Here is a 16,550-nt window from a genome sequence, read left to right as displayed (position 1 = left end):
AAATCCCACCTGGTTTGAAGCAAGGTGAGTATGTTAGGTGAAGAAGAAGGAAGGAAGGAAAGAAGAGAGGAAGGAAGGAAGGGAGGAAAGATGAAAGGAGGGAGGGAAGGAAAACAGCAGGGAGGGAAGAAGAGAGGAGGGAGAAGGAAGAATGGAAAGAAGAAAGGAAACTCTAACGGAGGCTAGGAAAAAAAGAGAAAGACTTAAAAACACTAGGTTAAGAAATATTCCTGCTTCTCTTATCCTAAAAGGAGAAAAATAGATTCCTAAGTGCCACCAAGGAACAATGTTTTCCTTGGGAAAAAAAAAAAAAAGAAGAAGACAATGAAGACAAAAGAAAAAAAGAAAAATAACAAAGTTGTCTTATTAAATCAGCTACACATGGAGTCTGTCTGTGTAAGGAAATCAGCCTTTTCATTACAAATAGGTTTAAAGAGCCCTAGAGAAGAGCAACGTGAACAGAAGCAATATTATCCACTAACAACCTAACTCCCTTTTACGCATCAGCTGAGCGAAGATCAACAGCATCATTGAACAGGGGGTCTGTCTTCAGATAAAGACTCATCTTTATTTCTTTCAGGATATAAAACTTGTATTTAAATCAATTCAGAGAAGCACTTTAGCTCTAAACATTAGAAAGCGGGGAGAGCCTATTTAATAAAACAGCATTATTTCATTTTCAAAGAATGATACTGGCAGTAGCTGTGAGTTTAAATTCTGTATTCTTTTCCTCAATTATGATTATAGATGGGCCTGAAAGGAAGCATGCCTATTACTGTCATATTTATTCTTTTGACAGGTGTTATGGGACTGTAATTTGACGAAATGACTCGAAACGCAGATTCCCATCCAAATATAATTCCTGTCATCACCACAGGAGGTTTAGCAAAAGTCCTTCCGCAAGGCTTTTCACCGATCTTGAACACCCCTCATATTTAAGCAGCAATCCATACTCAGGGAAATGGGGAGAGCCTGCCTTCAGGGCTTGTCTCCGAGGCAGCAAAAGCCAAAAGGAAGAGTGAGTGTTTAAGGCAAAGAACAGTGTTAGTAGGACAGCTTTCTTTTTCAATCGGGTGGGCTCAGATCAGGGAAGGGGTTCCCGCCTAAACAGACCCCGAGTTCCGCGCGCGGCCAGCAGAGGGCGCGCGGCTCACAGTCGCCAGGCGGGAGCGGTGCTTGACTGGTCAGGGAGCGCAGGCGCACTCGTGGCCGCCGCGTCCGCCGTAGCCGCGGTTGAAGTACCTCAGTGGAGGCGGGTGAGCAGCGCGGCGCCGGCGGATGGCGGGGGCGGGCTCATGGGGGACGGAGGCACCCGAGAGGCGGGGACGGGCTGGGGATGGGAGGCCTCCGGCGCCCTCGGCCTGACGCGGCCTGTGGAAGACCCGCGCCGCTCCCCTTCCCTCCCCGCCTCTCTCGTGCTCCTGGAGAACCGTGTTCCCCGGAGCGCGGCTTCCGGACACGTCGCAGGCCTGGCGGGGGCGGCTCGGGGCTGAGGAGGCCCCAGGACGCGGGGAGGGATGGGGGGCCACCGGCAGTCCAGGCGTCTGCAGGCGCCTGTGCGAAGCCGGCCGCCGGGCCCGCCGGTGAAATACGTCCTTGTCGGGCGCACACCTTCGCGGTCGGCCTCAGTTTGCCCTTTCTAAAAAGCAGACTTGGCCCCGCCACAGCCCGTCTGCCCGCGGCGCGCGCGGAGCGCGCTTACCCGGAGTCACCTTCACGTTTTGATTTCCCTATCTGCGTTAATAGATCAAGTCACTAGGTGGCCGAAACCCCTGAGCCCTTAGGACTAATCTCTTGTTTGTTTTTACACAGCATACAATTCACCCACTTAAAGTGCAAAAGTTCAGTGTCTTTTCATATATGCATAGGGTGCAGGCTGCCTTCTGCTTTGACCACCCCTTCCACCTCCATCTCCACCCAGCCAAACTCTACCGGTCCTTCAGACCTCAGATTTATTGTCCCCTTTTCCAGAAACCTTCTTTGACCCTTGACTTGGGTGAGGGACCCCATGAATCAATCTCTCAGGGACCTGAATTCTACTTTGTAGTATTTAGTTATAATTCGACAGTTGGCTTTTATTATTATCTCCTATTAACGTGTAAGTTTCGTGGAGATCAGGGGTTGTCTTGATTGTTTCTGTAACTCCAGCGCCTAGCACCCTGGTGCTCAGTGACCATTTCAGCACACACACATGTGCCGTCTGTGTGTGAGACACTGTGCTGTACTCGGGATACAGGCAGGAACAAAATAAACCCCCTGCTCTTCTGGTGCTTTCAATCCAGTGGGGGAATGAATACAAACAGAAATATTAAGTATATGCTGAGGTGAAGAATGCTGTGAAGAAAAATAGAAGGGACTATAGTGTGACCAGAGAAGGCCTACTCAGTGAGATTTGGATCCTTGGGTGCTGCGAAGAGAGACCACAGGGAGAGGGAGCAATGGAGGAAAAGGGTCCAGGAGTTTGCAGTTCCAGGGTCCTCAGAGACAAGCCCTGGATGTGTGTAGAAAGCCCTTGAGTTAGGAAGGGAGAAACTCAACTTTGGCTCTTACTGAGTTCTGTGTAACCTTGAGCCTCAGTTTTCTTCCTCTGTAAAGTAGGAGTAACAGGGTTGTTGAATAAGTAGCTCCTATGAAGTACCCAGCGCAGTATTTGACACGTGGTAGAAAACACTAGTTCCTTTCTTTTCCCCTCAAATAGAGTGTGTTGTGGCCTGTAGGGGGAGAGGGGAGGCCATTGGCACAAAACGGTCTAATATCATAGAATTCAGTTCAGGTTGCTGAGTGCTCTGCTCTGAGACCAGCCCGTTCGCCTTTGGAAGATTTTTCTGGTTTGCTGTGGCTGGAATAGCTCACCAGGTTCACTTCAAACTGGTAAATGCTCAGGGTGCCTTTGAGACAGCAGGTGTGGTTGAAAGAGCTGAAGATTCAGAGCTCAAGGACTTGAGTTTGAGACCTGGCTCTGCCACCTGCTGGCTTTGTGACTTCAGGACAGCCCCCTTCCTCCTGGCTTTAGTTCCTCTCTCGGTGAATGGGAATCAATTGACACACATTTACTGAGCAGTCACTGTTAACTGTGACTAGAGTCTGTCCTCCAGAAGCTGACAGCAAGGAGCACAGGTCGCCAGGAAGACGGAAAGGGTAAGACGTCCAAGCAGCGGGTACATGTCGGTCCCTGTGCTGGAAACTGTGCTTATGTTAGCTTGTGTAAACTGTACCCCAACACCCTCCATGAACTTCATTTTATGTTGTCCAGTTTACAGAGGAGGGAGCAGTAGTCCAGAGGACATGAGTTTGATGAGGGAAGTTGGAACCAGATTTCCGAGAGCTGAGAGTAAAGAACGTTGCACAGAGGTTTTGGAGAATAAGGGTGACAAGGTGTGTTTTTTAGGAAGTGTCCTTGGGTGGCACTGTGGGGGTAGGACTGGCAGCAGAGATTGATTAGGAGGTGTTTGGAGAGTCCAAGCAAGGTGTTGTTACAAAGCTGGGAACCGACGTAGTGTCCTCAGAGGTGTGAAGCCTGGGGGTAGGGGTGGGTCTTGAGAGCCTTGACCTTGCGGGAGAGGGACTGGAGGAGCGAGGATCGCCACCCCACCTCTAGCTTAGGAGAATGTGTGCACCATGGACGGAGCCCCGGAGTTGGAGGGAGCAGAACCACTCTGTTCCTGTGTTTTGACTTTCCCCATCCAGCAGAATAATTGTATATTTAAACAATGGCCTGTGCAGGCTTAATTTAGCTTGTGTCAGTGCTCAATAGGGCATAATTTCTGGTTATTTTCTGTAGTTCCATTCTTTTCTTACTGTTTTTTATTTTAAATGTATGACTTTTCGTCGTTTATTTTTAGGTGCCCTATGTCAGAGTACAGGTTAGGGAAAGAGACAATGGAATTAAAGGGGGCCGAAGGTTTGTTTCTCAGCATCTGTGAGGCGATACCCCTTGGCTCCCAGGAAGTTCCCTTTGTGGCTTTATTTTAACTCTTTTCCTTTATCCTGCCACATTCTCGTTTGATTTCCTAAGAGCTTTTTTAACATTTCCCTAGTTGCCCCTTTTTGTTGTTTGTGTAATTGACATTAGCCTGGTGACCTATTTTTTCATCTGTGTGGAGAGGGAATCTATGGATGAGGTCCTTGGGTTTCTGAAAATCATGGAGCAAGGTTTTATGGAGAAAGTTGAAAAACAAATACTGGATAGTAGCAATAGTCAAGTGCTTTCGCTTGAACCTGGTCCTGATGAGCCCTGGGGCGAGTTCTCGGTGGGGTCCTTAACCCCGATCTGGGTAGGATTTGTGAGTGGCCCAGGTATGGACATAGGTGATTTTAGAAGCAGGTAAGGGCATGGGCTTTGGACTAAAACAGACCTAGATTTGATTCCTCACCTGACCACGTACTAGCCGTGTGGCCTCTGGCAAGTTACTTAACCTCTCAGAGCTTCAGTTTCCTCGTCTATAAAATGGGGCTAATGACACCCCCTCCCTAAGATTGTTGTCAGGATATGTGAGTTAACACATGTAATGCTCTCAACTCCTCTCTGGCACACATTCATCACTCCCTGGATGGCAGGTAGTAAGACATGCCGGCAGCTCTGCAGAGACTCCAGGTAGGAGAGCCAGGTAATGTGTTAGGCCATTCATCTCTGTGGTCCTGGCCCTGAGTCCGGAATCACAGCTGGGCTAGATGCTCTGAATGCCATTGCATGGGGGACTGTCACAGCTTGCTGAGGTTACTCTTTCTCTGTACCTCATTTGTCCCTGGCATGTGATTATTTCTGTGCTTTTGTTGTGCTAAATTGAGTTGGATTATAGACCCCAGAGATTGTGGCAGATTGTGACTCTGGACTGAATTAATAACATACAAGCTGGGGAAACACACTTAAGAATAGTTCATGGAGAAAAAGTTTCCTTTAAGCCAAATGCCAGAGCCACGGGGAGGGCCAGAGCAGAGAATGCACTCTGTGCTCCATTCCTTGGATTCCCAGGTAAAGGAGGTGACATTGCCGCCTGAGCTCCAGCGCCCACGGGGCCGGTCAGAACACAAGCAGACTGGTTTCCCCCTGGACAGTACGTGTAAGAGTGAGATTGATAATGAAGGTGTGTGGGTGTCCAGAGAGAGGAGGGTGGGTGAGATGGAGACACACTGGGAGATGAGGCAGTCATAGGATGGTTATCTCGGAGGAGAAATGACCAGGGCTGGGGGTGGCGGAGGGGGGAGGTGTTGGGATGGTTGTCTTTGAATAATTACAGACCCGACTTGGCAGTAGGTTAGGGAGACTTTAGTCCCAAAGGGCAGAGTTCAGACCAGCGAGTAGCATTTTATAGGGCAGATCTTAGCTCAGAACCGAAAGGACTTTTAGCACCCTGCCAGGAGGGAGCACGTTGAGGGAGAAAAGGTGGGTGACTCCCTGCCAATGAGAAGAGATTCTTTGACGCGGGATGGGAGAAGGCCGCCTTCAGCACTTTGGCATCCTGGTTTTGAAAGACGGCCTACTTTGGACTGTTTCTTCTATTCATTCAGTTAACATCTCCTGAGAGCCTGCTACTTCAGGTGTTTTTATTATAACTAATTCATTAAAGGCTGCAGGATGAGTCACCAGAACTCAGTTCTGATTCAGGAAGAAGTTAAATAAAAGTCACCTGATCTTTAGCTTGCTTTGAAAGGGGAAGGAAAAAAGATGTATTTTTTCCTCTCTCTCATGTATAGAGAGCTACTGAACAATGAAATCCACAAACCTCTCCTGATCTCAGTTTGCACCAGAGGTTCCTTTAACAGGCTGTCCCTGTTTTGGATAGAAGCATTACAAGGGCATCATAACATACTGTTTTTCCTTTTGCTACTGTTCCAGGGGGACTGTGAACCAGGCACGTGTGCTCTCTTATGTAATCCTATATTGGCCTTGCCATGACTAGGGCCATGTGTTTCATTGTTTGACTCAGTCAGTACTCAGTGACAGGAAAGTTGTTGGGGAGAGGCAGGATTCAACCTGACACCCCTCTATTGAGTGACGACTGTGTGCCAGGCACCATGGGAGTGACAGAGGAGACAGAGTGTAGAGTGCGTGGGGATTTGGTTGCAGATGCGATAGAGATGCATGGTTGATTGGCGAAAGTCTTCACCCACCCCCCACCACCAAGCACACATACTAATGACCCTAGAGTTTGTTCTGTGGGCATTAAAGGACATCAAGCAAGGGGCTCACAGATGAGATTTTGGTTTTTAGAGGCTCACTTGGGCTGAGGGAGGGATTGAAGAGGCAACATTTCGGAAGGGTGTTGGGTGAATCCAGGAGGGAGGTGCTGAGAGCCTAACAGATCCTTGGAAAAGGAGAGGCCCCCTTTCCTTCAAGAACTCAGGAGGGCTGGAGCACTGGAGTTGGAGCCCGAGTCCACAGTCCAGCTCCAGCACTCCCTAGCTGTCTATTCGTGGGTACGTCCACCCACTTTTCAGCCTCAGTTTCCACATCTTCAAAATGGGGATATAATGCCTTTTGTCAGAAGGTTGTAAAAATGCAGCATGCTTAGTGCATCGGTCAGTTCTCAGGCCAGGATGGATTTTGTGGTGGAGGGGCATTGAGGATATGCTGATCTGATGGCCTCTCGGGACTGAGTGAGGTGGGAGGCATCTGTGGCCTGTGGGGAGTTCCCGCAGGTGATATGGAGGGAGGCTGAGAGCCTGGAAAAGGCCTGGAGTAGTGGAACGGGAGAGGGACAGTGTCTCTGCCAGAGGTGATGGCGGGGGCGCCGAGGCAGGGAGGACCGTGCAGAGGGCAGTGGTCATCACTGTGTAGTGGGCAGGGGACGGGACTGTCTCCAGGGCCTGCCTGAAGGCAGGGAGAAAGCTGGGCTCAAATTTTTTCTCAAATTTGGGGATTGGTTGGATTTTGAGGTTATTCAGTCAGCAAGCATTTGTGGAGGAGTCCACGTTGTGCTCCATGCTGTGCTCGGCATCAAGGAAACAGAGACAGAGGACCTGACAATCCCTTGCCCTCAGGGGAGTTTGGTCTGGGTGGGGACCTGGACAGGCAAACACCCGAGCATGAGGTGATTTCTGCAGGCACAATGGGCTGTGGGCAGACAGGTAAGGGAGAGAGTCTAGTTCTGTGTGAGGGTGAGAGGGGGAAGGGGAGGAATTAACCAAAAAGCAATGTATTGAAAGAGTGTTAGGAGCTCACAGAATCAAGGGAGAGGGCTGGAGAACTGGGCAGGACATTTCTGGAAGGCCAGGTGGCAGGCCCTTCAGGGACAGTCCACAGCAGGAAGAGGCTGATCAGCACGCACTACACAGCGGTGCATGAACTCATTTTCTGCTTCCCTGTAACACCGTTCAAGAACCCATTTCCAGAGGTGGGGAAGAGTCTGTTGGCCGAGCTGAGGTCTAATGCTCTCCTTGCAGCCAGGAGAGATGGAGCCACTGCTGGCAGTCTCAAAAGGCCAAACTCAGTGGGAAGAAGTCATCCCCTAAAAAGAAATGTGGGGGCAGGGGAGGCTGTTAAGAAACACAAAAATTCAGTACAGGATGAGAAGTCCGTTTAACGGCTGGGGCTAGTATTCCAGACAGCACCCACTGCGGGCTCTAGAGCCAGACTTCCTACGTGGAAAGCCTGGCTTCTGGACTCACAGCAGTGTGACCCTGGACAACTCTCCTCCCTTCTTTTGACCTCCATTTCTTTATCTGTAAAAGGTGAGCATAGTGGTACCCTCTTGTAGAGTTGCTGCGAAGATTAAAATTAGTTAATTCATGTGCATTGTTTAGAATAGTGCCCATCACAGGAGAAGTACTCAGCAAGGCCGTTGTGGTAGTAACTGGAAATGTTGATGATGGTGATTGTTTTTATCATTAAAGGAACTATATAGGTGGTTTGTCAGTGTGTCTGGCAGGTGGAGGAGTGAGGAAGAATGCATCTGGGCAGGTAGGAATGCATAAGGAATTGGCATCAGCCTAAAGAGCTTAAGACTTCACTAGGTAACGGAAGGAGGTGGAAGGGTTTTTCTAAAATAACTTTTTGTTATGAACATTTTCAAAATAGAAGTTGAAATAACATCACAGTGTTCAACCTTATACCTGCCATCTAAATGCAGTCTTAGCATTTTGCCACATTTGCTTTCTCTTTCTTGCTCTATCTTCTCTATTTCTGTGTTTTATTTTGGGGGAGTGATAATTAGGTTTATTTATTTATTTATTTTGATAGAGGTACTGGGGATTGTACCTATGACCTCGTGCGTGGTAAGCACATACTCTATCACTGAGCTATAACCTCCCCCTCTGTGTTTTTGCTGAACCATCTGAAAGCAAGTTACAGACTGATGACACATCACCTCTAAATGTGTCCACTTGGATCTCCCAAGAATCAGGACTTCCTTCCACATACTCACAACATTGTTATTATATCTAAGAAATTAATAATAGTAATTCACAATATCATGTCACATCCAGCTGTGGGAAGTTTTTAGTTGGGAGTTAGATAAAACATTGTGACTGCCACGTGGAGGGTGGTGGGAAGGGGGCTGAGGGCAGGTAAATACCCTTGCAGTAATCCTGGCAAGAGATGATGAAGCCTGGGGAATGCAAGGTGGGCTGTTGGAGGTATCCACAGGCCTCTCAATGTGGCAAGATGGTGGCAGGAGTCCTGGTCAGTGAGGGCTGCCAGGAGGAGGTGCCAGACCTCAGAGTTGAGTGTTGAAGGATCAGGTGATCTGTAGGAAGCAGATAGGAGTATTATAGGCAGAAACAGGGGGATTCATTGAACACATGGATGTTGAACATCTGATGGTTAAGTGTATGGGTCAACCTGACTGGGTTGCAGGGTACCCAGATATTTGGCCAAACATTTGAGTTGTGTCTGTGGAAGTGTTTTTGGATGAGATTAACAATTAAATCAGGAGACTGAGTGGAGCTGATAGCTCTCCCTCAGTTGAGTGGGCCTCATCCAAGCACTTGAAAGCCAGACTAGAAGAATAGACTGACCTTCCCCTAGTAAGATAGAATTCTCCGGCCTGACATGGCCTCCATACTGGGGCATTGGCTCTCTCTGGTTCTGCAGCAGCTGCTGGCCTTCAGACTCAAACTGGGATATGAGCTCTGCAGATTTTGAACTTTCCAGCCTCATTCATTGTGTGAGCCAATTCCTTATAAATCTATTTATCTATCTACCTATCTACCTACCTACCTACCTACCTACCTATTTATTTACCTGCCTACCAACCCACTCATCCATCCTATTGGTTCTGTCTCTCTGGAGACCCTTAATACATCTGTTATATGCCAAGCATTCTGTGTGCTGAGACCATAAAGGCGAATGTGACATAGGCTGTCATGGAGTGGGCCACTCAGAGCTCAGTTTGCCTGGACTCAGCAGCGAGTGATGGGTGATGTGATGAATGGTGGAGGGGAGGGGCCAGATCAAGAAGGGGCCTTGGAGGCCCCAGAAAGCAGAATGGATATTATTCTGTAGACCAGCGCTTTTCCAAACTTCAGTACCACTTTCATGATTCTTGTCATATCCACATTTCAACTGCATTCTTACTTGCTTATACATTTTTAAAAATCACTTTTATTCCCATTCGTTTTAAACTGTTTTAAGTCATAATACCTATGAGATAACAGAATTTTGTTTTCTCATTACACATGAAAATAAATATAAAATCATGACAATAAAAAGATGTTGGTCCATGTACTGCTTAAAATAATTTCATATTTGTGCCACCTTTTTGGAAAAGTTGTCATGAATGATGGGGATAGGGTGGATATCAGGGGTTTTAGGCAGGAATGAGACCTGCTGAGATTTATGTTTTGGAAAGATTCACTCTGGCTGTTGAATGGAGAATAGATTGGCAGACAGGGAGACCTGCCAGGAACTGTTGCAGGTATCCATCTGAGCTGTAATAAAAGTCTGAACCAAGGATGTGCTGTGGAAATGGGGAAGGGGACAGATTTGAGGGGGGCATCCAGGTAGAATATGATAGGACTTAGAGACCAGTGGCATGGGGATTGAGGAGAAGGAAGAGTCTGGGTTGTCTCTGTAAACACTTTGGTTTGGTTGCCTGGGAAGACAGAGGTGTCTTTACAGAGGCAGGGAGCCCAGGTGGAGAGGGTAAGGTCACGTCCAAAGAGCAGGATATGTGAAATAAGTGTTCCCAGGACCATAGGGTTTGACTACAGTTTTAGCAGTGATGCTGTGAGGTTCGTTGCCCCTTAAATAATAGCAAACCCATGCTTTAAATTAAATTAAAACATCTTCAGTTTAACTCTTCTGAGTGGACCTACACAAGCATTCTCAGCTAGATATTACTGAGAATGACTAAGTATTATAATTGAGCTGAAAATAATCTCCCGCCCATACTTGCTGGGTTGGTTTCTAAGTATTGCTTGGGTTTTTAAGTAATGTAACAAAGTTGTGTTCTTTCCAAGTGTTAATTTTGAAGACTGCAGATGGTAACCATCTGTTACACGACTAGCATTTTACAATATTTGATGAGCGCTTTATATAGTTTGGGGAAGCCTGCCAGTGGAGTCTGCCCATCAGGTTGGGGACTTCGGTGGTATGTCCTCTGTGGTGGCCCTTGAAAGCCTTTGTCCACATAGTATGCGGTTCCCCTCTGTTTTTTGTGTGGCTTGTCAGACTGGCAGGTTGATATTCATGGCAGGAGGACCTTTTGAAGAGCCTTGCCCTGTTTGCACTCTTCCTTCGAGCTGGAACCACTGAAGCTCATGGGGAAGTGGAATCTGAGAGGGCAGATCTGTCCATCTGTCAAGATCCTCTTGGTTGAAAGTGACAAGGCAACAAACCCAAATACAGGATGGGACTGCCTTCAGGTGCATGGTTTTTGGGTTCAACTGACTTCTTCAGACCTGGTTTCACTCAGGGTCTCAGCTCTGCAATCTGTTGTGTGGTGTCAGTCTCAAGCTTGAAGAGGAGGCAGGATGGCTTCCCTGAGAGGGGTAAGTCCTCAGAGCATCAAGTCTAGAAGTACCAGGAGCAGTTGGCAAATACAGCTGTGGAGACAGACATTTATTGTTGCCAGGAAGATAATATGCTGGAAATGGAATGAAGGAGCCTCTGAAACTAGCTCCTTAAGAAGTTTCCTTTCTTAGTTTAAGGTAAATTAATATTTAGTACTGAGATTTAGTATTCTGGTTCTCTTTTTTCAGAGGGAGGGGGTTGTCTGTCTTGTTTTCGTGTTATTTTAAAACTAAGACCCATCACTTAATCTTGGTCATTTAGCTCCTCCATTTGGAACATAGTGAGCTTCTCTTTCAGGGAGAAGTCTGTGCAGAGGAGATAACAGATTCCATTCAGGCCAGTTCAACAAACAGGGCACAAAGCGCTGGGGCCTGGGCCAGGCTCTGCAGGCCTGGCAGCAGATGAATCCCCAGCAGTGTGGGAAGCACTGTAACAGCTCCAGAAACAGGGTACTTCAGCCCCTCCAGGGACAGTCATGGAGGGCTTCCCAGAGGAAGTGACACAGAGCTGGACCTGGAAGGATGAACACAAGTTCCTTACATGGGGAAGGGAGCTTCATGCTAAGGATCCTGTGTGTACAGAGGTGCAAGAGGTGCCCTTGCCAGTTTGTGGGGTTCTGGGGGAAGTTCCTTGGGTCTGACTATGGGTGAGCCCAGCAAACTGGTTCCAGAGCTCAATCGGGCATCAGTGTGGAGGCAATTGGGGAGTGACAGGCTTCAGGCAGGGACACCAGGCAAGATGCAGTGGTAGAGGTCCAGGCAGGAGCCTGTGGGACATCTTGTTCAATTGCAGATTCTGTCTAGTAGGTCTGGGGTGAGACTCTGTGTTTCTAATTAGCTCTTGGGTGATGTCAGTGCTACTGGTCCAGGACCACACTTTGGGTAGCGAGGCTCAGACCTCTGGGCATTCTCCCCTCTGTTGCCTCAAGTTGCCTGGTTTCTCAGTGATTGCGACACAGGGTCTTCCTGTCTACCTCCCCTACTCTGCCTGTCATGAACCTCCTTACCCGCCACCTGAAGTCGGTCTCCAGAAAGAAGACGACAGGATGAGGCTATGCCTCTCACCTTTGGTCCTTGCAGGCCTGCTCAGGCTGAGACTTCTGCAGGACTGAATGCCCAGCCTGAGCTCAGGGTTCTGTGGGCTGTGGCATTAGGGGACCTGGCCTCTGCACTGTATCAAATATGTCTGCTTCCCAGAGCACTGGAAACTGGGGGCCAGGGCTGAAGATTGGCTTGATGCCTAGAAGTGATGCGCTGTGTTTTCCAGGGATAGAAGTCTTGTCGATGGCCCCACTGCCAGGGGCCGAGCTGGTCCAGAGGCCACTGCAGCTCTACCGATACCTGCTACGCTGTTGCCAGCAGCTGCCAACCAAGGGCATTCAGGAGCATTACAAGCATGCTGTCCGGCAGGTGGGAATGGGTAGTGGTCTTGGGGTGGGAGGGATTCCTGTAATAAGGGGCTTGGCACAGAGTTGGAGGCCAGGGCAGCGGGCAGGGATGGTCTTTCAGGTTGGGGGTAGCGGGGTGGCAGCTTGGTAAGAGCCACTGGAAAGCAGTGCTGGCCAGCCCAGCTCCTCTCTCTGGTTTCTGTTCAGAAAACAGGATTTGTCATCCAGCACACCAGCTCCATACCAGGACTTAAATACAGCAATTCAGATAGAGTGTGAGACATAACATCATTTTGACAGGCATTCCTGCCAATAATGCACAACTCGAATTTAATCACGAGAAAACATCAGGTAAACCCAAACTGAGTGACTGTCTGCCCTGTAACTGGCCTGTACTCATCAAACTTGTCAACGACATGAAACACAAAGAAAGGCAGACAGCTGCTTTGGCTTAAAGGGGGCTAAAGAGATGTGACAACTAAATATAAGGAGTGATCCCAGAGGATCCTGGACCAGAATAAACAATGATCATAAGGGACATTATTAGGGAAATTCATGAAATGGAATACAGGCTGTAGATTAAATGGCAGTCTTACATCAGTGTTAAATTTTCTGGATTTGATTACTGTGGTTATGTAGGAGAATGCCCTTGTTTGTACACACTGAAGTGTCAGGGCTTAAGGGCATGAAATCTGCAACTTTTAAATGCTTCCAAAAATTGTATATGAGCCCATATAAAGAGAGAAAGGTAAAGCAAATGTGGCAAGATGTTAACTGGTGATTCTGGAAGGGAATTCTTTTGTATTACTCTTGCAGCTTTTCTGTGGATTAGAAATTATTTCAAAAAAAAAGTTAAAAACTAAAGTTAATACAAATGTAATGTGGAAAGTATAAAAAATAGAGGTAGCGACAGAAGGCTACATGGAGAAGGGAGCGGTTAGCTGTCTGAGGGAGTCAGGGAGGACTGCCTGGAGCTGAGCATTTGAAGTGCTCCTGGAGCTGAGTAGGAGGACGCGTCGGGTTGAGAGTGACAGGTCAGAGGAATTAACCAGTTCTTTGGAAGGGCCTTGAGTGCCACACCTGTGCACCTGAATCTCACATTACTTTTCAAGGTGAACGTCTGGTCAGAGCAAACAGTAGCCCTGCGCTGCTCTGCACTGGGCCTGCCTGGATTTTCCAAAGCCACTCTCTCTGCTGCTCCTCCCTTCCCTGCGTGGCTTTCCAGCCAGAGTCCAAGAAACCCTAGTCTTTCCTGTTGGGAAGCCTTGCAGAGCTCTCACCCTGGTGCAAGCAGCTTCCTGGGAAGAGCAGATGAAACAGAGTTGGAAGGTTCCCTTAGGCCCCTGATACCTGATAACTTTTGGGCCCAGGTTGTTCTAGGGGTAACTTGGGGCTGGTCTTCCTTTTTACAGCTGCCCTGCTGGTAGGAGTACAGGCTGTGTAGTCAAATAGCCCAGGGTTCAGCTGTTGGTGCTAAATAGCCCCAAGGTTCAGCAGCAGGTTCGAGTTTCTGAGCCTCTGCTCCCTCATATCCGGGTGGTGTCATCACGACTGTGGAGGGGTGAGAGCGATGCTGAGTATACAGTGCCTGCAGTGACTAGTGCCCTGAAGCTGCTGGTCCTGTGATTCGTTTTGCTTAGTCATTTTATGCTTAAACCTCTAGAGTTTCCGAGTTCATTCAGATGAGGACAACCCTGAGAGGATCCAGCAGATTATTAAACGAGCCATTGAAGATGCCGACTGGATCCTGAACAAAGTAAGTGCTTGGCTCCGGCTTCCACGTCCGAGTTGGGGGTTGATGGCTGTAATCCCCGTGGCCACCAGGGGTCGCCCCTGCCCCATAGCTGAGAACAATCAGTGCTACAGAGGCCTCCGCGCCGCGCTCCCAGAATTTCCCTGGGATTCCTTGTTTAAACTCAGTGATCAGACTAGATGGCTTCTGAGGGTCGTCTTCTAACCTGAGATTTTTTTTTTCCCTCTGAGCAAGACTCAGCTTAAAGGAAGCCTAGACACATCACAATTTTTAGTTCTAATGTTCCCGGTGTCTTTGTTATTCTCTCTCCCCAACCCCATCAGCTTCCTCTTCCATTGGCACCAACCAGAGATTTGACCATCTGGTGCCTGCTGACTGGGTCCCACCACCTCCAAGAAGCCCTTGCAGGAGGCAACTGAGGTCTAGTGACCACAGTTCCCAGAACTTCCCAGGTCCTCCCTTCCCCGCTGACTTCCCTCACCCACTCCTAATGATCTGTCTGTCTTGCAGTATAAAAAACAAAACTGAGACTCCAGGGCCTAAAGAGTGACGCTGCCTTGGAGACACGGCCGTGGAGAGCCCTCGCTTTGCCTGGTGCTAACAGCAGCAGCAGTCTGGGGATACCCACTGGCCTTGTTGGCTGGGAGCAGGAAATCAGGGGTAGGAGAAGCTGACATCTGCTCAGACGGTTCTTCTCTCGTCTTCTTGTGTCCCCAGCATCCTTTATGTTTGCTTTTCTAGCCATTATGATGGGAAGTTTGGGGAGAGTGTGTTCTCACTTTGCTCTAAAAGTGATTCATTTACTCTGGACGTCATTCTTTGAGACCTGGAGCTGGCGTCCCCTCAGATGGCAGCCTGTACAGAGGACAGAGCATGGGTTTTAGAACCAGACAGAGCTGGGTTTGAATCCCAGCTTAGCAGCTTTTCAAGGGTGTTGGCTTCAAGCCCAGTTTCCTTCTTCGTGAGTATTAAATAAGATAAAATTGAAGAGCCTGACGCGGGACATGGTATGCAGGGGTGCTGGTAAATGTCTGTCGGAGGAAGCCGTCCTCTGCCATTGCCGCCATGCTCTGCACATCTCTCTAGTGCCATCCACGTCTTAGTTCATTGTGGGCTTGTCCTGTCCCTGCTTGTCACCCTGAGCCCTCACAGTTTCACCGAGCCCAGCAGTCTACCCAGCAGCTGCTCTTGCTGACACCACGCCTTCCTGCCCAGAGCAGCAGAAGCCCTGGTCCTTGCCTTCACTGAGTGTACAGTGTCCCAGAGCCAGTGGAACGCAGCCTGTGTGAAACAAGGAAGAACACCAGAGCAGCTGCGAGAAACGCCAGCACTTTCAGGCTGCCACGGACTTGCAGTCTGTTTTGACCGGCTCTTCCCTACTTTGCCTCCATCTTGGAAGGAAAGGCAGGAGGAACAGCAGTCATATGAGTCCGAAATCGGTGGAGAAAGCAGACCTGGGTCGCATCCCAATTCCACGCAAGTTGCTCTGGATAACTTTCCTCACCTCCTTCAGCCTGAGTTTCCCTGTCTCTCTAGGGGAGTGATGACTGTACCTGCCTCATTGGGTTGTGGCAAAGAGTCATGAGCCCTAAAGTACCCAAGTGCTTCACCCAAACTCAGCCTGGGGAGCCAGATGGGGAGACAGGAGCTCAGAGAGGCTGAGCCCCTTTTCAGGGTCACAAAGCTGCTAAGACAGGTCTGTCTAAATCTGCCAAACACTACAGATTTAGGAGAGCAAGGAGAGCAACAGGGAAAGAGGATGGAGGTGGGAAGAGTGAAGGGAGAGAGGAAAGGAGGAGGAAGGGAGGAGGGAGAGCAGCAGGGAATGTCGGGATGACTGGAGTGGGCGGAGCAGCCAGAAGACACGGAGAGAAGCCACGTTGGGATGTGAGTGACCCCCAAGGACTCCCAGCCAGAGGATGAGCTAGCGTGCGTTTGTATCCTCGCAGTCATGTGACTTAAAGTGACTCAGACACGTCTGTGTGCACTCAACTGATCAGCTAATAATGAAGTAAATACATCAGTTTGTGAAAGCTCTTGTGTTTCCCTACCGTGTGCTGCCACACTAGCTGTTGAGGCCTAGAGGCTGGCAGATGGAAAGCTGCCTGGGAAGGATCATTCTTCAGAGTCTCAATTCATTAACTGAAATGACCAGTCTTAGGTAAAAATAAAATTTCAGAACTTGAATTAAGGTTGAAGTATCTCCCCTCTTCCAGTTTGGATCTGCTGCAGTGGGAAACCTGCTGTCACAGAAGGGGGACATGGGTGGGCTTTCTTTGCTAGCTTGGGGGTGGGGCGGGAGTGGAGGGACATTTTAAGCAAAGGCTCAAAACAGCACCACTTGCTCATGCTGTTCAGTGTGGTTGAGACAGTGTGGACCAAAGAGATAGTTCTGTAATGATCTCTTTATGTAATTGTCTCCCTCACCCAAGAGTGAATCCCTTGAGTGGAGGGACCAT

The 16,550-nt window shown here is 48.8% G+C and overlaps 1 protein-coding gene across 1 annotated transcript; it reads left to right on the top strand.

Annotated features, from left to right (window-relative positions):
- Positions 1 to 1,149: 1,149 nt before the first annotated feature.
- On the top strand, positions 1,150 to 16,278 carry LYRM9 (LYR motif containing 9). The gene is made up of 4 exons (XM_074343101.1): positions 1,150 to 1,256; positions 12,218 to 12,360; positions 14,002 to 14,094; positions 14,602 to 16,278. Exons 2-4 carry the CDS (start codon positions 12,235 to 12,237, stop codon positions 14,617 to 14,619), a joined length of 237 nt encoding a protein of 78 aa, XP_074199202.1. The 5' UTR covers positions 1,150 to 1,256; positions 12,218 to 12,234; the 3' UTR covers positions 14,620 to 16,278.
- Positions 16,279 to 16,550: the final 272 nt, after the last annotated feature.

This window comes from Camelus bactrianus, chromosome 16, assembly GCF_048773025.1.
Source record: "Camelus bactrianus isolate YW-2024 breed Bactrian camel chromosome 16, ASM4877302v1, whole genome shotgun sequence".
Lineage (NCBI taxonomy): Eukaryota > Metazoa > Chordata > Mammalia > Artiodactyla > Camelidae > Camelus > Camelus bactrianus.
The sequence above is the reverse complement of the archived record's forward strand: the minus strand, read 5'-3'. Positions and strand labels throughout refer to the sequence as shown.

What these genes read in the sequence shown, in the direction of transcription:
- LYRM9 (XM_074343101.1), top strand. Translation starts at nt 12,235, where the DNA reads ATGGCCCCACTGCCAGGGGCCGAGCTGGTCCAGAGGCCACTGCAGCTC. An exon ending in ACAAGCATGCTGTCCGGCAG is followed by an intron (nt 12,361 to 14,001) that starts GTGGGAATGGGT and finishes TTAAACCTCTAG; the next exon opens with AGTTTCCGAGTTCATTCAGA.